Raw genomic sequence first — 20667 nt, 5'->3', positions numbered from 1 at the left:
GGGAAGGGGGGAGGGAGGAGGGGGGAAGGGGGGAGGGAGGAGGGGGGAAGGGGAGGGGGAAGGGGGAAAGGGGGAAGGGGGAAGGGGGGAGGGGGGAGGGGGAAGGGGGAGGGGGAAGGGGGAGGGGGGAGGGGGGAAGGGGGGGGAAGGGGGAGAGGGGGGAGGGGGGAAAGGGGGAGAGGGGGGAGGGGGAAGGGGGGGAGGGGGAAGGGGGGGAGGGGGAGGGGGAGGGGGGAGGGGGAGGGGGAAGGGGGGGAGGGGGAGGAGGGGGAGGGGGAGGGGGGAGGGGGAAGGGGAAGGGTGGGAGGGGGGAAGGGGGAGGGGGAGTGGGAAGAAGGGAGGGGGAGGGGATGGGGATGGGGAAGGGGATGGGGATGGGGAGGGGGGAGGGGGAGGGGATGGGGAGGGGGGAGGGATGGGGAGGGGGAAGGGAGGAGGGGAGTGGATGGGGGAGGAGGGAGGAGGGGAGGGGATGGGGAGGAGGGGGGGAGGGGATGGGGAGGAGGGGAGGAGGGGGGGAGGGGAGGAGGGGGGGAGGGGAGGGGGGGAGGGGAGGAGGGGATGGGGGAGGGAGGGGTGGGAGAGGGAATGAGGGGGGATGGAGAGGGCGGGGGGGGTGAGGGGGGATGGAGAGGGCGGGGGGGGGGGTGAAGGGAGATACAGAGAGAGAGACGGTGACAGAGCTGCCCTTTCAGATTACTGAGCCCAGTCAGAAAGGGGAACTCTGTCCCCTTCCCCCAAACCTGCCACATCCCCACAGTCCCTAATTCCCAGCATAGCACAGGGGGCATCGGGGGGGGGAGAAAGTGAATGCACATCACAAACGGTTCAATCGGAAACGGAAAGTCCACCTTGAGTCAGATGTGACTACAGCAGCTTCAGCTCCCAGATAAACTCTGGAACAGGGGGACTGCCTGCATCAGTGTGTAGCTGGGAATCCACTGTCAACCTGTCTCTGTGTGAGAGAGTGTGAGTGTGTCTGTGTCTGAGAGAGAGAGAGTCTCTGTGACTGACCATGTGTGTCTGTCATTCTCTGTGTCGGAGTGTTAGTGAGCACCCTGCGTGTGAGTGTGTGAGTGTGTGTGAGTGTGTGTCTCGGTGTGTGTGTGTGTGAGTGTGTGTGTGTGTGTGTCTCGGTGTGTGTGTGTGTGTGTGTGTCTCGGTGTGTGTGTGTGTGTGAGTGTGTGTGTGTCTCGGTGTGAGTGTGTGTGTGTCTCGGTGTGAGTGTGTGAGTGTGTCGGTGTGTGTGTCTCGGTGTGTGTGAGTGTGTGTGAGTGTGTGTGTGTCTCGGTGTGAGTGTGTGTGTGTCTCGGTGTGAGTGTGTGAGTGTGTCGGTGTGTTGTACCTGTAACTCGGTCTCGGTGTGTTTGTTATCCCAGACTCGGTGTGAGGAGCCTGGTGTGAAACGCTGACAGGGAGGAAGGAGCTGCATGAATCGACAGGGTTTAGGTTTGACAGAGAGAGCTGAGCTCTGACTCCCCCCCGCCCCGCCCCCGCCCCCGCCCGTATTAACTCAGCTCCCCCTCCCCAGGGTCCGACTCTCAGTCCCTAATTGCCCCCCTCACCCCGTGCCTGACCCGTCCACGGTATCTGCCTGCCTTCCCCTGGTATCCACCACCCAGTATCAGCCCCAATGGAATACCCTGCCTCAGAGTCTGCCCTCGGTTCCTGCTCCCTGCGGGGTGTGCCCCCTCCTCCCCGGGGTATCTGGCCCCACTCAACCCCGGTACTATTTGGTCTCCGCTTCCCTCACACTGATATCTGGCCTCCCCCGGTGGTATCTGCCCCCACCTTCCCTCCTCGGGGGTATCTGCCCCCACCTTCCCCCCTCGGGATATCTGCCCCCTCCCGGGGGTATCTGCCCCCTCCCGGGGGTATCTGCCCCCACCTTCCCCCCCTGGTGGTATCTGCCCCCACCTTCCCCCCTCGGGGGTATCTGCCCCCACCTTCCCCCCGGTGGTAACTGCCCCCCCCCGTGGTATCTGCCCCCACCTTCCCCCCGGTGGTATCTGCCCCCACCTTCCCCCCGGTGGTATCTGCCCCCACCTTCCCCCGGTGGTATCTGGCCCCCCGGGGGGTATCTGCCCCCCCGGGTTATCTGGCCCCCCGGGGGGGGGTATCTGCCCCCATCTTCCCCCCCCCCGGTGGTATCTGCCCCCCCGGTGGTATCTGGCCCCCCCCCCGGGTTATCTGCCCCCCCCGGGGGGGGGGGTATCTGGCCCTACCTTCTCCCCTGTCCACGAAGCTGGTGATGGTGTTGGCCCGAGTGGCCGGCGGCTGGGGGCTGCTCCTGTTGAGCCCGCGCCGCTCGCTCCCGGACAGGCTCCGGTACAGGAACAGCATGTAATCGTGAGCGGCCACCTGCGGGCCGCCCGCCTTCTTGGAGCGCCGGGCGGCCGCTCGGCCCTCGCCGCTCCTGCGGGGGTTGGCTTTCCTGGCGGCGGGGCTCAGGGCTCCGGCTCGGGCAGCGCCGGGAGCCCATCGGGGGCTCGCCCTCTTGCTGCGGGCGGCGCCCAGGGGTCCCTGGCGCAGGAGCGGCGCAGTGGCGGCGGACTGAGCGGCGAGGAGACCGGCCGCGGGCTCGGGACGGGGCAGGTAGCAGATGCAGCTGAGGTAGCTGACCAGGAAGGTGAACTTTCGCACTAATTCCATCCTCGGAGCTGGCCGGGGGCTGAGGCTGCTAGATCAATACCGAGCACCGACTTCCAGGCAATTTCCTCCAAAACTCTCCGGCGTATTTGATGGCTCTGTCCCATAGTGGACTCTGGTGACAGTTAATCCCGGGCACTTTCCGACCAGAGAGAGAGAGAGAAACCAAAACAGCTTTGCTGCAACTTTGCTCGGTCTTCTTGCTTTTCTCTAACTCCGAGGGTGACTCAGTCTTGGTTTAAATCCCTCACCTCCAAGGTCGAGAAATGCGTACGTAACCCTGCCCAGCGCCCTCTCTCTCTCGCTCGCTCTCTCTTTTAAAAATACTTCCAAATTTTGAATCGTTTCCAGTAAAAATATTTCACACTCCCACGATTAAGACAGGTGCCCGCCACTAAATCTGCTCTCCCCAATCGGCCAGAGAATTTCAGCAACACTGCGAGAGAGGGAGAAGGGTATCAGAGAGAGAGAGAGAAAGTCTTTAATTACTTGCTGATGTTGAACAGTCTGCCTGTCCAAAGTTGTTTGGGTGAAATATATTTCTGTTAAATATTACACGCATATAGAAGATTAAACGTCTCTCCATTCTGGAAGACACACACACACACACATAGAAAGGTGCGTTTCAAGCCTCACCCTCCTTCCCAATATTGTCACGGGGAGTCTCCGCTTCCTGGGAATAGAATTCCCGGCTGCTTGGCCTCATTAGCACCAAACCTAAGATCCTAACCGATTCACTTTTCCAGATATCAAGAGCCCTCCCTCCCCAGCTCCAATCTGCAGCAAATCCAAATCCGCAGCGCTTCGTACACTGGATCCCCCGGGATCCCCTCTAGATGCTCAATCGACAGTCCTGTCCCTGAGACATACACCCTTTCACATTTACTCTTCTGGGGAAGGGGGTATCGACCCGGAAAGGTTAACTCTGATTTCTCTCCACAGATGCTGCCAGACCTGCTGAGCTTTTCCAGCAACTTTCTCTTTTTGTTTCTGATTTTTCGGTTTTTCTTTCCATTTAACATGTGCTTTATTTCGTACGGAAATCTTTATCGACCCATTTGGTGAGATTTTAGCAACTGACGCTGAAGTGAGCAGCAAATAATTTGCTGGAAATCTGAAATAAAAAACAGAAAGTGCTGGACTAACTCATTAGGTCGGGGGAGGGTGAGGGGTGTGTGTGTTTGTGTGGGTGGGGGGGGAGTTCAGTTCCAAGTAATGGACGTGAAATAAGAAACTTGTCTCTGCCTCCAGCGATGCTGTCAGTTCCTCCAGCACTGTCTGTTTTTCTTCTTGAAACAAGGTGGGCAGGGCAAGATTTAACCTCAGACCTGACCTGAGCTGTCTTCTTATTGGCTCACAGAATGGTTCTAGCTCTGAGAGGGGCCATTCGGCCCACCACGTCTGTTCGGGCTGGCAGGAGTAACTCACTGGGTGCCACTGCTCCTGACTTTGTCCCGTGAGCTTTGCATTGCTTGATCTCGACAGACAATTGCCCAGTTCTCTTCTGAGAGCCACAACGGAATCTACTTTCAGCACACCCTCAGGCAGCACTTTCCAAGCCCCAACCTAATGTGAAAAATTGAATATAGATTCTCATTGATCGCCACTGGTTAATACCAAACGTCCCATCGCATTATTGGAAGACAAGCTGGGGAGAATGCTCCCTTGTGAGTCTGCCAATATTCCTTGACCAAAATCACTGGATGTAGACTATCCAGACATTATCACTTTGCTGCTTGAGATCAAATTTCTGACATTACAACAATGACTGCTGTTTGAAAGTGACTATAAACCATGAAGCCTTAAGGTTGGGCAAATCCTTTATAATACAAGTTCCTTCTGAGAGAAGGGATAGCAGTTTAAGAAAAAGGAAGGACTGTGGATGATTTTATGGAGAGTTTAATAATGCAGTTTTGAAAGGGGAAAGAAGAATAATCAGTCATTACCGTCATCTCTGAGTTGGGTCTGACAAGGGGCAGAGTGAGCAGAGCTGTCCTGGAGTAGATCAGCACAAGCGTTTGGAGAGGACCGAAGGGTTTGTTTCCAAGCTGGACATGTCTATGACTCTGTGATGACTCTGACAATCCCATTTGCAAAGATCTGGCAAAATGGAAGTATAATGTGGAACATGCAGAATTGGCAGGAAGAATATCAAAGAAACATGTTATTGAAATGGTGAGAGATTAGAGAGCTTTGAAATGAAGAGAGATCTGGGTGTCCCAGTGCATGAATCGCAAGCAGTCTGCAGGAACAGAAAGTCATTTGACAGAATGTTACTATTTGTTGTAAGGTAGAATTGAATACAACAGTAGGGAGATTGTGCGACAGTTATACAGGGCATTGATGGGGCCAAACCGAAGGACTGTGTACAACATTAATCTCCTTATCTAAGGCAGGATGGACATTGGGAATAGTTTAAAGAGGGTTTATTGGTGGAAAACTTAGAATGAGTGAATTGCCTTATGAAGAAACATTGGACAGATTCAGCTTATATCCAAGAGGTAAATAGATATTAGCTGAGCAAGGGGATGAATAGTTATCAAGGGTAGACAGGAGTGTGGGATAATCACATCACCATGGTTTTATTACATGTGGGGAGGCTGTCGGAGTCATATGGTCTAGTCCTGCTCATAATTCATACATTCTGATGTCTGTTGGTAGATATTTTCCTAAACAAGTTGTTCAGGAATGTTATGACACATCTCTTTTATTTATTCACTCATGGGACATGGGCAGTTAAGAGTCAACTATGGGTCTGGAATCATACATAGGCCAGACCAGGTGAGAATGGCGTATTTCTTTCCCTGAAGGCCATTAGGGAACCAGATGATTTTTCATGACAATCAATAATGGTTTCATGTTCATCTGTAGATCCTAAATTCCAGATTCTTTATTGAGTTCAAATTCCACCATCTGCCATGGCAGGATTTGATTCCAGGTTCCCAGAGTACTAATGGAGTTTCTGGATTAATAGTCTAGCAATAACACCAGTATTATCTCCCTGACTGCCTCTCCTCCTCCAGCAAATGGGACTTGAACTCAGACCTCCTGGCTGAAAGTTAGGGACACCACCAATGTGCTACAACTGTCCTTTATGTGTATGTTTATGTAATTGTTGGAAAGTCACAAGCGAGGGACCATATATGTGATGAAGTTTGAAATCAGGGAGTGAATTGGAGTTGGGAGTCTGAAGACAAGAAAGATGGAAGGAGGGAACACACAAACAACTTAGCATTGAGGGTTAATCTGAACACAAAGGTTTCTCCTGATTGATGTTGGAAATATGAGGGATGAGAAGTAGTTTGGGTAGAACATGCATAGTATTATATTGGATGTGAACAGTAAACATATCGATAAAACAAAGGTGAACAAGGTGTGTTTACACTCTACCTTTTACACTGTAGCTGCAACAAAAATAACCACTACACTATTTTTGTAGATTATTAACACTTCTGTTTTTATAGAATTTCTATACATTTCAGTTTGTAGTTTCTGCTTCTTTCTCCAGGCAATGACAGTGAACTGAACGCTTTATTTTGTACATGTTAAATTCTGTGCTGGTTTAGTAATCCTTCGTGTGAGACTATGTACAACAGGGAATAATCTGAGCTTCAGCAGCAAATATTGAGACAATTTAAGGCAGATTTAATGCATCACAAACTTGTGTCATTAAGCCTTAAGCTTAAAATTCAAATGATAAAAGATTTAAGTTGGTTCAAGTGGATTATTTATACTAGCATTGATGCAGGGGCCAAATGACCTCTTTTTCTGCCCTATGCCCCTTGTAAGGACTCAGCCCTAGGCATGAGAGCATGTGACTGAGTTTTATGTATCACTTGAAAATCCAAAATATCATGGAATATCTTTTATGATTTGATGGGGATTGGGAAGGTAGTAATGGCATGAGAATAGTGAGTAGACCATTGGGGTAAGTAATAGTTTTTCAGGTGAAGCCCAATGAAGGAGAAGGATGCTTGTAATTTAATGACCCTGGTGGACGTGTTCAGGATTAGAAGATTTTGGTGGGAATGTTCAGGGTTAGGAAAAAGTGAGGACAGCAGATGCTGGAGGTTAGAGTTGAAAAGTGTGTTGCTGGAAAAGCACAGCTGGTCCAGCAGCATCCAAGGAGCAGGAGAGTCAATATTTTGAGAATAAGCTTCCTAATTCCTGATGAAGAGCTCGTGTTCAAGACGTCTCTCCTGCTCCTCGGATGCTGCCTGACCAGCTGTGCTTTTCCAGCACCACACTTTTCAAAAATGTTCAGGATTAGAAAATATTGGGGGACTGTTCTGCATTAGTATATGCTATAGATCTTCTGAGTATTTGAGATTTGTAGCTCAGGTTGTGGATGAGGTAATTGACTTGCTCAATGAGCTGGGAAGTTTGTTTGCAGACATTTCGTCACCATGCTGGGTAATATCATCAATGAGCCTCCGGTGAAATGTTGGTGTTCTGTCCCGCTTGCTATTTGTGTGTCTGGGTCTGTCGGGTTTGGTAGTTTCACTTCCGGTTTTGTTGCTGACACCACCAACCCCAGCAGACCCAGACACAGAAATAGTAAGTGGGACAGAACACCAACGTTTCACCGACGGCTCACTGATGATGTTACCTAGCGTGGTGACAAAGCATCTGTGAACAAACTTACCAGCTCAGCGAGCGAGTCAACAACCTCATGCTAGAGATCTGTTCAGGATTAGACGGTGCTAGAGATCTGTTCAGGATTATAAGATGCCTTTGTGGTGTAGTTAAGTCAACCATGCTGCGAAGAAGGGATTTCCAGGAGTTTGACCCACTCGTGATGAAGGAATACTGATCTAATTCCAAGTCAGCTTGGTGTGTCACAAGGAAGGGAACTCGCGGCTGGAATGTTCCATCATACTCCTGGCATTCGGGTGCCAGGCAGTTAGGATGGCAGGTAAGTGCTGAAGTGGTTAGGGAGCAATAGTTGGAGGTGGGGAAGAATGTCAGTGACAGTGGTCAGTGATGAGTGGGAGGCTGGTGTGGCTGGTGTCAGGCTGAGCAGCAGTGAGCTTGTGGGAAAGTCAGAACAGGGAGTGGTGTTCACATGTTATGTCCCGCAGTGGTGGGGGCAAAGGTGTGGTTGTTGTGGAAATGTGTTGGTCTATATAGTCAGACAGAGGGGACTTGATTTTCAATAGTCCAAGGGGTTATAAGGAGTCTGGGGAGGTGTATTTGTGGATGTATGCAGTAGTTGGGGTTAAGTTAGACTAGGTTTTTGAGTGACTATTAGCTTAATGAAAGCAGAACATCCTAAATTCTCTGACATTAGGGGTGTATTTGTTAGGTTCTGAATACAAAATAATTGCTCGTCAGAAACTTCCCTTTCCCAGGTAAATCCCACAAAGTCTGGTATTCCATAGGATCTTGATACAGCACTGCTGAAATAACTAGCTACCCATTGGAACATCTGGGCCTATGTTCCCACTCATTTCCTTTCAAACCCTCGGATGGAAACCATCCGAAGCTGACGCTCTGTCCCTGTGTACTATAATTATTATTCTCATTGCTGTTGTTTAGTTTATTTTAATTTTTATTGAGTCCAGATTCAACACTAGTTGGAGCGTGCGACATGCTGACCTCTTCTTTTTGTGTAAGTACTGATGTACTGTGAGTATTTACAATGAAAGCATCACCATTATCTGATTTTAAGGATGCCAAATGCCTTCGCTTCTGTCTGAGATGATTGTAATATCAATTTTTGTTGATTCTGATATTCCTGTTAAGTTTCCTTTTATATTCCCTTTTGTAGCTCTGTTAGAAATTTGTTCTATGTGTCTTTCTCATTTGCCAGGCTCTGCGTTTTTTGTTTTGTTGCATTTTGATGCGTTCTTTGCCTTTTAGTGTAACCTGTCCCTTGCTCCTTTAATTGTGCAAACTATCGTTCTTAGCAAATAGAGCTGTTGCCTCCTAGGAGTTTAAATAGGCTCTGGATCAGGTTAAGTCCTGTGTTAAATACCTCCCACTGACATTCTGTCGTTTTACCCATTAGATTTGTATAGCAGACTGTTTACTTCACCTGAGGAGCAGGAAAATCGATGGTTCAGGCAAAGGATTCCTGATGAAGGGCTTTTACCTGAAACGTCGATTTTCCTGCTCCTCGGATGCTGCCTGACCTGCTGCGCTTTTCCAGCACCACTCTAATCTTGACTCTGATCTCCAGCACCTGCAGTCCTCACCTTCACCATGTTTACTTCACCTGATGAAGGAGCAGTGCCCTGAAAGCTTGTGATTTTAAATAAACCTATTGGACTGTAACCTGAAGTCATGTGACTTCTGACTCTATTACATAGAACATTGTGCAGTACAGGCCCTTCGGCCCTCGATGTTGTGCTGCCCTGTCATACCAACCTGAAGCCCATCTAACCTACACTATTCCATGTACGTCCACATGCTTGTCCAATTTCGACTTAAATGTATTTAAAGTTGGCAAATCTACTACCATTGCAGGCAAAGCATTCCATATCCTTACTACTCTCTGAATAAAGAAAATACCTCTGACATCTGCCCAACTCTATCACCCCTCAATTTAAAGCTATTCCCCCTCGTGCCCGCTATCACCATACTTGGAAAAGGCTCTCCCTGCCCACCCTATCTAACCCTCTGATTATCTTATATGTCTGTATTAAGTCACCTCTCAACCTTACTCTCTCCAACAAAAACAGCCTTAAGTCCCTCAGTCTTTCCTCGTAAGACCTTCCCTCCATACCAGGCAACATCCTAGTAAATCTCCTCTGCACCCTTTCCAAAGCTTCCACATCCTTCTTATAATGCGGTGACCAGAGCTGTACACAATACTCCAAGTGTGGCCACACCAGAGCTTTGTACAGCTGTAGCATAACCTCATGGTTCCGGAACTCGATCCCTCTATTAATAAAAGCTAAAACACTGTATGCCTTCTTAACAACATTGAAGTCAGATTCAGAATTTTGGTAGCTCTTTCATGTATCTCCCTTTCAAAATCTAAGTTGAATTTAATCAAATAATGGTTGTGATTCAACCAAGGCTCATACAACTGTGAGCTAAATCTGGCTCATTCCTGGTGACTGAAACTAATTTCTGACGGTGTGGGAATCTGTGTTGACATACATTACTGGCATTTCTTACTCACTTTCACTTATTAACAACGGATATATCAGTCCTCATTGTAGATTGCAATCAGCATGAACATGGGTTTTTATTACAAATTACTGACAGTTGTAAGTGTTGGTCATTACTGTACATCACAGACACTGTAAACACGAGCCATTACAAAAATTAAGCTCAGTGGGAGTATGGGTTCTCCCTGTACATTAGAACTGTGTTGGTCCTGAAGGTAGATTACTCACTGTGTGAGTATCAGTACTTATTTTAATTACTGACTGTGTGAGTAATGAATCTTACCCTAAATCTGAGTGCAAGGAATTAACTTCCATGAATCATTTTTACGAAGAGAAAAGAATAGAGTCCAGATTTGAACTTTCAAAATGTACAGCCAGGTCCTTCAGAGAGGCTGTTGAGAGTGTATTGCTGGAAAAGCACAGCAGGTCAGGCAGCATCTGAGGAGCAGGAGAATCGACGTTTCATTCATCAGGAATGGCATCAATTCCCGATGCAGGGCTTATGCCTGAATCGTCGATTCTCTTGCTCCTCCGATGCTGCCTGACCAGTTGTGCTTTTCCAGCAATACACTGTCGACTCTGATCTACAGCACCTGCAATCCTCACTTTCTCCTTCAGAGAAAGCAGTCCTGAAATTCTTAGTTGCCCAGAGAGTGATGCGAGAATGGAAATGACTGCCACAGGTAATGGCTGAGGTAAATAGTTAAGCACACAAACAATAGTGTGAACCAGGAGGAGGTCATCTGGAGCCGAGATGGTTGGACATAGCGGTGTGTGACTATGCTGTTAATACTTTGTAATTCTATGGAATTACGAACTGTGTGAATTGATATTCAGTGCAAATTACTATCAGTGCATGTATTGATCCTGGCAGTAGAATTCTGATTATGTGGTGATGAAAGAGATTCCATAGTATTAGTTGTTGTCTTACTCCTCTATCTCTTGTCTTTCTCTCCCTGACTGCCTGTAATTATGTTTGTCTATCATCCTCTATGTCTGTGCGTCCCTTTCCCTTTCTGTTTCTCTGTTTCTCTCCTCTTTTTCTCTCACCTTTTTTCTCAAACACCAGCAGCATCCCCCCACCCCCACCCATCCACCACCCCGCACCCCCCCCCCCCCACCTGTTCTTTCTTCTCTATTTCCACTCTGTGCCTCTCTTCCCTGTCTTTTCTGAGGCTCTTAATTAGAACAATCACTGCATTCCTATATTATCCAAAATCTGATCTTGGTGATCTCACTTCCTTGCTGCTTTACACCAGCAATTGGGAGAGCTGAAATAAAGGAGTTTTTGCAGCAAAACGTGAATCTCCAGATTGGGGTTCATGGTCATGACCAGATTAATTATTGGTCTACAGGAGAGAGAGAGTTCATCTTGTTGTGTTATAACTTGAACCCAGGTCTCTAGACATTATCTGGATCTCTGGATTAACAGCCCAGCAATGATACCACTAGGCCATCACCTCCCCATAAATATAACAATTCTAACGTAATGTATCTTTAAGACACAGACCTGTAGTGGTACCATAGCACGTACCTGAGGGTATAAAAGTCTCCAACTCTATCTTAATGTGGTCACTTGAAGCATGACATGCTGAAGATGTCTGCTACTGTTTGTAACTGAGAAGCTTAATTCAGTAACAAAACTTACAAGCAAGTCAACAGAACACCTATGAGTTCACCAATATCAGGGCTCATTGTGGAAGCAGTAATGCAGAGACTTGAACAAGCTGCCCTCCCATCTAGCCAACCCAAACTTTGGGTCTGCTACCTGGATGACACCTTCATCATCACAAAACAGAATAAACTAGAGAAAACATACAACATCATCAACAATATCTTGACAGGCATAAAATTCACAACAGAGGAGGAAAATGATAACAGATTCCCATTTCTAGATGTGATAGTTGAACGTATAGTTAAGGGAGAACTTCAAACCAGCATCTACAGAACAACAACAAACACAGACCAAATACTTCACTTCAGAAGCAATCATCCTACCACCTACAAACGGAGCTGCATCAAGACATTATTTCAATGAGCTACATCACACAGCAGCAGCCAAGAACTACAAACAACAGAAGAAAAATATGTACAAGGTTTTCAAGAAAAACAGGTACCCAATAAACACAATCGACGATTCCTTAGAAACAAACTCAAACAAGCAGACACAACGCAACCAAAAACTGTAGCCTCATTACCTTACATCAAAGACATATCAGAAATGACTTCCAGACTACTCAGACCCCTTGGCATCATAGTAGCCCACAAACCTATCAACACACTTAAACAGTGACTAATGCAACTAAAGGATCAATTAGATACTACTCGTAAATCTAAAGTCGTTTACAAGATGCCATGCTAGAACTGTAGAAAACACTACATCAAAAAAATAAGCAGGAGACTTGCCATCAGGATACATGAACACCACTAGCCACGAGAAGACACAACCCACTACCACTAGTTCCCATCCATACTGACAAAGAGGGACACCAGTTGGACTGGGACAACACACACATCCTCGGACAGGCAAAACACAGACACATACGAGAATTCTTAGAAGCATGGCATTCTAACCAAAACTTCTTCAATAAACACATTGATGTAGATCCTATCCACTTTCTCTTGAAAAAAAATGGAAATGACATCACCCACTTTAAGAAACCAAGACCTACAAATAGAGAGGAAGGACATGCCACCAGCACTTCACCAGAGACTCTCACTGATGACGTTACCTAGTATGGTGATGAAATGTTTGGAAACAAATCTTGCAGCTCAGCGAGCTAAACTTATATACAGAGCAGCTTAAAATCAGCATTTCCTCTGAAGTGCCTATGACTGTTTATATGGGTGTTCCTGTGTAATTAGCATTTATGAGGAGGTGATGGCCTAGAGGTGTTATTGTTGGACTGTTAATCCAGAGACCCAGATGATATCTGGGTTCAAATCCTGCCATGACAGGTGGTGACATTCGGATTCAGTTTAAAAAAATCTGGAATTATGAGTCTAATAATGACCATGAATACATTGTTGACTATTAGAAAAAAACCCATGAGGTTCACTAATATCATTTACTGAAGGAAACTGCCATTCTTATCTGGTCTGGATTATATATGACTCCAGGCCCACAGCATTGTGGGTGACTCTTAACTGCCCTGTGTGATGGGCAATAATAAAATACAGCACAGGAACAAGCCCTTTCGTCCACCAAGCCTGTGCCAATTCCTAATCCTTAGTTAGATCTACTGCTTATTGCCCATACACAGTTTCGAACCCTCTGTTCGCCTCCTGTTCATGTGATTATCAAGGTACACTTTAATGTGCCTGCTTCCACCAACTCCATTAGCAGGGTGTTCCAGGCACCCTGACCCTCTGTGTAAAAAAAAGTTTCTGTGCACTTTTCCTCTAACTTTCACTCTCTCACGTGATTCTGTCCCTTCTTGCAGCTGAATTTTCCACCTTGCGAAAAATCTTCTGACTATCCATCCTATCTATGCCTCTCATAATTTTGTAGACCTATATTAAGTTGCCCTACAGCCTCTGAATTTCCTGTGAATGTAATCCAAGCTCCCCTCATAGCTGAAACCATCCAGACCTGACAAACCTTTTCTACACCCTCTCCAAAGCATCTGGTAGTTTGGTGGTCAGAACTGCTCACAATATTCCAAAGGTGGTTTAAATGAAGTTTTATACAGCTGTAACGTCACTTGCCAACTTTTACATTCAATGCCCTGGCTGATAAAGGCAAGCATGCTGTAAGACGTCTTGAACAACGCATCCACCTGTGTTGCCATTTTCAGGGATCTTTACACCCAGATCCCTCTGTATGCTAATGCTCCAAAGAGTTCTGCCATTTATTGTATAATTCACAGCTGCTTAAACCATCTTTATGTGCAAGGGATCTCCAAAGGCTCACAACCCCATGCAAGAAAAAAAAATTCTCATGTCTGCCTTAAATCAGCAACACCTTATTTTTGAAACAGTGACCCTTAGTTCCAGATGCTCCCACTGTTATCATCTCTTAACCTGTCCGAACCTCTTATGATGTTATTTGTTTCAGTCAGGTCATGTCTTTATAAACTCCAGCTGGTACAAACCTAACCAATCTAACTTCTCCCCATAAGATAACCTGCCCAAATCCAGGTATTAAGTTGAGTGAAACTTCCCTGAACTGCCTCTCATGCATTTATATCCCTTCCCAAATTAGGAGACCAATATACAGTACTCCAGATATGGTATTGCCAGTAGTCAGTAGGATTGTTGCATAACCTTCCTAATTTTATTTTAATTTCCCTTACTATGCACAATAACATTCTGGTTGCTTTCCTGGTAACTGCAGATTAATCTTTTATAATTCATGCACTCAGACACCCAGGTCCCCCTGCATCACTGAACTCTGCAATCGCCTACCACTTACACACTATACTCTACCTGCCAGAACTTCACCCACCCACTCATCTATATTGCTTGCAGCTCCCTATAACCAACTATGCTGGTTGAGCCAGCGACACCCTCATCCTGTCAATGAATTTTTAAAAAATCTATTGAATCTTTCAGTACTATGTTACCCAAGTCTATTTCTGATGGGAGCTAATATAAGTACTTCCTCATTAGGTCAAATATCCTGCTGAAAACAAAAGCCCACACACATTGACAGACCACGTCTATCAAAGCTTTGGCAATATTTACTGTAAATACCCTCATGAACAATCCTCAGATGATGTGTATTTGTAGGGTATGACCTAATGCACTACAGCAGGAGTACAAAGATCCAAAACACTTATGATTTATCCAATTACCTTCCCTTAAGCACATACATTTCATACATCAGGGAGAAAATGTTCATTCTGGAAAGTTTGATTCACTTGATTCTCTCCCGGAAACTCAATGACCAACTGACTGAACAAGTTGCTAGAGAGTGCTAGGTTCATAGACACGGTACTCCATTAACTTGCAACATTATAATGGTGCCTGCTCCCCTTTCAATTCATCTGTTACTCAAACCTTCATTCAGGCCTTTGTTACTTGTAGATGCAGTAGTTCCAATGTCCTTTTGACTATCCTTGCATCCTGACTTCATTCAGCGTCTTTCTTTCTATATTCCAACTTGCATCAACTCCCATTCACTAATAATTCCTGGGTTCATTGACTTCCTGGTCTTGCAGTGACTGGATTTAGAGTTAAAAATCACACAGGTTATAGTCCAGGTTTTATTTCCAGGAGGAAGTGAGGGCTGGAGATCAGCATCGGAAAGTGTGCTGCTGGAAAAGCACAGCAGGTCAGGCAGCACCCAAGGGGCAGGAGTGTCGACATTTCAAGAATAAGCTCTTCATCAGGAATGTGGGGGTGGCCCAAGGGGGGTGAGAGACAAATGGGAGGGGGGGGGTGGGGCTAGGGGAAAGGTAGTTGGGAATGCAACAGGTGGGTGAAGATGGGGGGGGTGGTGATGATGATAGTTCAGGGCAAAGGGTAGAGTGGATAGATGGGAAGGAAGATGGACAGGATAATTCAAGAGAGTGGTGCCAAGTTGGAAGGTTGGTTCTTTCAGATACATTCTATCTTGCTCACAAAATGCACAGTCTGCAGACAGTCAATCCATGTAATATTTTATAAATTACTACTTTGGAAATAGAACCAGTCTGACTCAAGACTGGAATACAGACAGACTCTAACCTCACACCTTTAAGGTATTGTCTGAGCTAAGATGTCACCTTTTGTTATAAAACCTTAAGTTATCTCAAGGAGGTCACTTAAAAGAATTTCTGGGATTTACATATTAATGAACAAAAATCTGCAACCCATTCTAAAAGATGCAAGACTCAACAACTATCCAGTTGAGTTCAATATATCATTTCAGTTGAATGACACTGTAATCTTTTGCTATAAATTCTGCTTCTTATGATCTTATGCTTCACAACCACCTGATGAAGGAGCAGCATTCTGAAAGCTAGTGCTTCCAAATAAACCTGTTGGACTATAAGTTGGTGTTGTGTGATTTTTAACTTTGTCCACCACAGTCTAACACCGGCTCTTCTACATCATGGATTTAGAGTCGTAGAATCATACAGCATGGAATCATTCATCCCAACTAATCCACACTGACCATGTTCCCAAACTAAATTGTCCCATCTGCCTCACTTTGGCCCATATCCCTCCAAACCCTGCCAGTTCATGAACTTATCCAAATGTCTTTTAAATGTTGTAACTGTGCCTGCATCCATCACTTCCTCTGGCTGTTCATTCCACACATGATTCACTGTCTGTGTAAAATAGTTGCCCTCATCCTTTTTAAATCTTCCTCCTCGCACCTTAAAATGTGCCTCCTAGTTTTGAATCCCCCCACCTGAGGGAGAAGACCTTTGTTATTCATTCTATCTATGCCCTTCATGATTTTATAAACTTCTATATTTCAATATCATCACTGTTACTTTCAGATCTCTGCATGGTTTCACCCCCTCCCCAATGCTGTAACCTCTTTCAGCACGGTAACTGTATGTAAGCTCTGTGTTGTTTCAACTCTGACCTCTTGGCATCCACCATTGTCTTTGGCTGTCTAGAGCTGGAATTTACCTCTTGAAGCATCTCTAACTCTCATTACGTTTTCTCAACATACATCGGCAGCAACAAAAAAAAGGCACCTTCATGGGCATCTTCCCAACTTACGACATCTACCAACTACAAAGACAGCAGAGACGTGGGAACATCACCATCTGCAACTTCCCCTCCGAGCCACTAACCATCCTGACCCGGAAATATATCACCATTCCTTCAGTGTCACTGGGTCAAAATCCTTGAATTCCCACCCTAATGATACTGTGGGTTACCCACAGCAAATGAACTGCAGCAGCTCAAGAACACATTTCACCACCAATGTCTTTGAACAGAAAATGTGTTCCTGGAAAAGCGCAGCAGGTCAGGCAGCATCCAAGGAACAGGAGATTCGCCATTTCGGGCATAAGCCCTTCTTCAGGAATTGTAGAGGGAGGAAGAGAGCTTCTTCAAGGAAGGCATCCTTGCAAGAGGATTCGCAGTAGGTTAAAATCTTCGAGGAGAAAGTGAGGTCTGCAGATGCTGGAGATCAGAGCTGAAAATGTATTGCTGGAAAAGCGCAGCAGGTCAGGCAGCATCCAAGGAGCAGGAGATTCGACATTTCGGGCATAAGCCCTTCTTCAGGAATGAGGAAAGTGTGTCCAGCAGGCTAAGATAACAGGTAGGGAGGAGGGACTTGGGGGAGGGGCGATGGAGATGCGATAGGTGAATGCCCCTCCCCCAAGTCCCTTCTCCCTACCTTTTACCTTAGCCTGCTGGACACACTTTCCTCATTCCTGAAGAAGGGCTTATGCCCGAAACGTCGAATCTCCTGCTCCTTGGATGCTGCCTGACCTGCTGCGCTTTTCCAGCAACACATTTTCAGTATCCTCCCAGTGCGCAGTGTCAACCTGAACTGTTCTGACTGTAATGCGTATAACCAGTCGTAGGGGACCTTTGTGTAATCTACAACGTTTCACACCTCTTTCCAACTCATGTACCTCAATTAACAGGCTAATAAAACCCTTCAGCTGCCTCTTTATGAAAATAACATAGCAGATCTGTGCTTTGAAATGCCTACTGTTTCTACAAGTGAGCAAGTAGTTAACATTTTTAGGTGATAACTGGACTGTCAATCAGTGTAAAGTGAGTGGGTGAAACACTTCTGCTGAGATTATGGTAAGAATGTAGCAATCTAAGGGTCCTTAGATGCTGGGAAAATCCAAGAGCTTTGGAAAACTGCCAACTTCAAAAAGGGAGAGAAACGTGAAAACGGCCAGTTAGCTAAGCATCTGTCGTGAGGAAAATGTTAGAGACAATGCTGAAGGATGTAATTGCAGAGCATTTGGAAATAATAATATATCGGAGCAGACTCAGCATGGCTTCATGAAGAGGACATCATGCCTGACAAATCATTCTAATTCTTTGAGGAGGTAGCAAACAGGATAGATAAAGGAGAAGCAGACGATGTAGTGTATTTGGATTTTCAAAAGGCATTCAGTATAGTACCATGTAAATAAGATAAGAGCTATAGGGGGAGGTTGAATAGGCTGTGGCTTTTTTCCCTGGAGCGTTGGAGGCTGAGGGGTGACCTTATACAGGTTTACAAAATCATGAGGATAGGATAAACAAAGTCTTTTCCCTGGGGTCGGGAAGTCCACAACTTGAGGGCATAGGTTTAGGGTGAGAGGGGAAAGATATAAAAGAGACTTAAGGGGCAACTTTTTCACACAGAGGGTGGTACAGGTATGGAATGAGCTGCCAGAGGAAGTGGTGGAGGCTGGTACAATTGCAACATTTAAGAGGCATTTGGATGGGTATATGAATAGGAAGGGTTTGGAGGGATATGGGCCGGGTGCTGGCAGGTGGGACTAGATTGGGTTGAGATATCTGGTCGGCATGGACGGGTTGGACCGAAGGGTCTATTTCCATGCTGTACATCTCTATGACTCTAATATATTATCATAGAGAGAGGATTGGCCAGCTAATACAAATCAGAGAGTTGGGTTTTGGGGAGCTTTGTCAGAATAACAACCTGTAAATACAGGAGTACTGTAGGGATCAGTGCTGAGGCCATACATGTTTACAATATATATTAATGATTCATATGAAGGAAGTGAATATTATATAACCAAGTTACAGGTGACACGAAAGTAGTTGGGAAGGCAAGTGGTTAGGATGACACAAAGAGTCTGCAGAGGGATCCAGACAGGTTAGGTGAATGGCAAAAACTTGGCAGTTGGAATGTAAGGTTGGAAAATATGAGATCATACAGTTTGGCAGGAAGCTAGCAGAGCTGAATATTATCTAGATGGAGAAAAATCGCAGAAAACCGCAATACAGAGGGATTTGGGGAATTTTGTCTATAAATCACAAAAAAAAGGCATCTAAGTTCAATGAGTATTAGGAAAGAAAATGGAGTATAAAAGTAGATAAGTTTGGTTAAAACCGTACTAGACACTAGTCAAACTGCAGCTAGAATATTGTGAGCAATTTTGGGCCCCTTATCGAGGATATGACATGCTGGCATTAGGTGCAGGTTAGAGAAGGTTCACCAGGTGCATTCTGGGTAGGAAAGGTTAAATTGGGCCTGTACGCATTAGAATTTACAAGAATGAGAAGTGATCTTATTGAAACATACAAGGTTCTTTGAAGAATTGACAGAGAAGTTTCCCCTTGTGGGAGCATCGAGGACCAAAGGATATCATTTCAGAGTAATGGGATGCCAAACTGAGATAGAGGTGAGGAGGAAGTTTCTTTCTTGGGTAGAATGAACAATTGGGATAGAATCATAGAATCCCTACAATGTGGAAACAGGCCCTTTGGCTCAACGAGTCCATACTGACCCTCCAAAGAATAATCTGCCCAAACCCATTCCCCTACTGTATATTTACCCCTGACTACATGTCCCAACACTATGGGGCAATTTCCCATGGCCTAAGCTGCACATCTTCAGCTTGTGGGAAGAAACCCACGCAGACGCAGGGAGAATGTGCGAACTCCACACAGACAGTCGCCCGAGGCTGGAATCGAACCCAGGTCCCTGGCGCTGTGAAGCAGCAGTGCTAACCACTGAGCCAGGAAAGTGAATCTGTGGAATGCTTTACTGCAGAGGGTTATCATGGCTGGGTCATTAAGTATGTTCAAGGCTGAGATAAACAGATTTTTAATCAGTAAAGAAATCAAGGGTTGGGGGAAAGGCAGGGAAATGGAGTTGAGGATGATCAGATTAGCCAAGATCTCATTGAATGGAGGAACAGACTCAATGAGCTGGATGGCCTATTTCTACTCATATGTCTTAAGGTCTTTCATGAACGCCTAACCATTTTCCTTCAGTCACCATGTGGTTTCCAACATTACGACAGGGCTACACTTGAACTAAAACAAACTAGCTCATTCTCAGGTTGTGACAGAGGCAATGTAAATGCAAGATCTTTCTTTCATTCTCTCTGTGACATATTCTCTGTCATGTTACTAATAAGCACCAACTCCACCCAATCTGTCCGCGGTAACCCCTTGCTGGTGTCCAAAAACAACAGTCAAATATGCCATTTCAGCAGCCAATAGAGAGACAGTTGAAATGATATCTGAACAATTCATCAAAAGCCACTCCTACCTCCAGTGATTTTTCCAAGAGAGGAAATTTCTCCTCATCTCTGTCTGAATTTGGGCAGCACGGTGGCACAGTGGTTAGCACTGCTACCTCACAGCGCCTGAGACCTGGGTTCAATTCCTGACTCAGGCGATTGACTGTGTGGAGTTTGCACATTCTCCCCGTGTCTGTGTGGGTTTCCTCCGGGTGCTCTGGTTTCCTCCCATAGTCCAAAAATGTGCGGGTCAGGTGAATTGGCCATGCTAAATTGCCCGTAGTGTTAGGTAAGGGGTAAATGTAGGGGAATGGGTTGGTGTGGACTTGTTGGGCCGAAGGGCCTGTTTCCACACTGTAAGTAATCTAAAAAAAAATTTGGCATCCCTTTGCTGTAAAATGATGTCCACAAGGGGGACAAAACCTCTCACCTGTCAATTCCTCTATGAATCTTGTATGTTTCATTAAGATTGTTTCTCATTGGTCTGAATTCCAACAAGTACATTCCCAACTTAATCTGTCCTGATAAGGCAGTCCCTCCATACCCAGAATCCGCCTGGTGAACCTTCTCTGGACTGCCACTAATGCCCGTTGTTTGTGGAGAGCAAAATGATTGACAGACCAGTAAGAACAGTAGGTCACCAAGGGTTTGTCTGGAACCATCCCAGGCAGGAGGTTACTGAAGGAGTTGAGGCAGATGCTCTTTTCGGATGGTTGGACATACTGTGGGAGCACTATGTCGGCTGCTTCCTACCATCTGTGTCTTGGCTCTGCTGTACGTGGGGCCAC

General features: G+C 46.1%; 1 protein-coding gene across 2 annotated transcripts in view; it reads right to left on the bottom strand.

The window, feature by feature from the left end:
• Positions 1–20667, bottom strand: part of gdf5 (growth differentiation factor 5) — a 129757-nt gene that overhangs the window by 44446 nt on the left and 64644 nt on the right. For both annotated transcript variants that reach the window (XM_060836535.1, XM_060836536.1), the window contains exon 2: positions 2226–3085. In XM_060836535.1, the coding sequence (XP_060692518.1) occupies positions 2226–2652 (427 nt within the window). In that variant the 5' untranslated portion in view covers positions 2653–3085. The remainder of the gene's footprint in view (positions 1–2225; positions 3086–20667) is intronic.

The sequence above is a fragment of the Hemiscyllium ocellatum genome, chromosome 15 (assembly GCF_020745735.1).
Source record: "Hemiscyllium ocellatum isolate sHemOce1 chromosome 15, sHemOce1.pat.X.cur, whole genome shotgun sequence".
Lineage (NCBI taxonomy): Eukaryota > Metazoa > Chordata > Chondrichthyes > Orectolobiformes > Hemiscylliidae > Hemiscyllium > Hemiscyllium ocellatum.
Note: the sequence above shows the minus strand (reverse complement) of the source record. Positions and strands in the feature narration are given on the sequence as shown.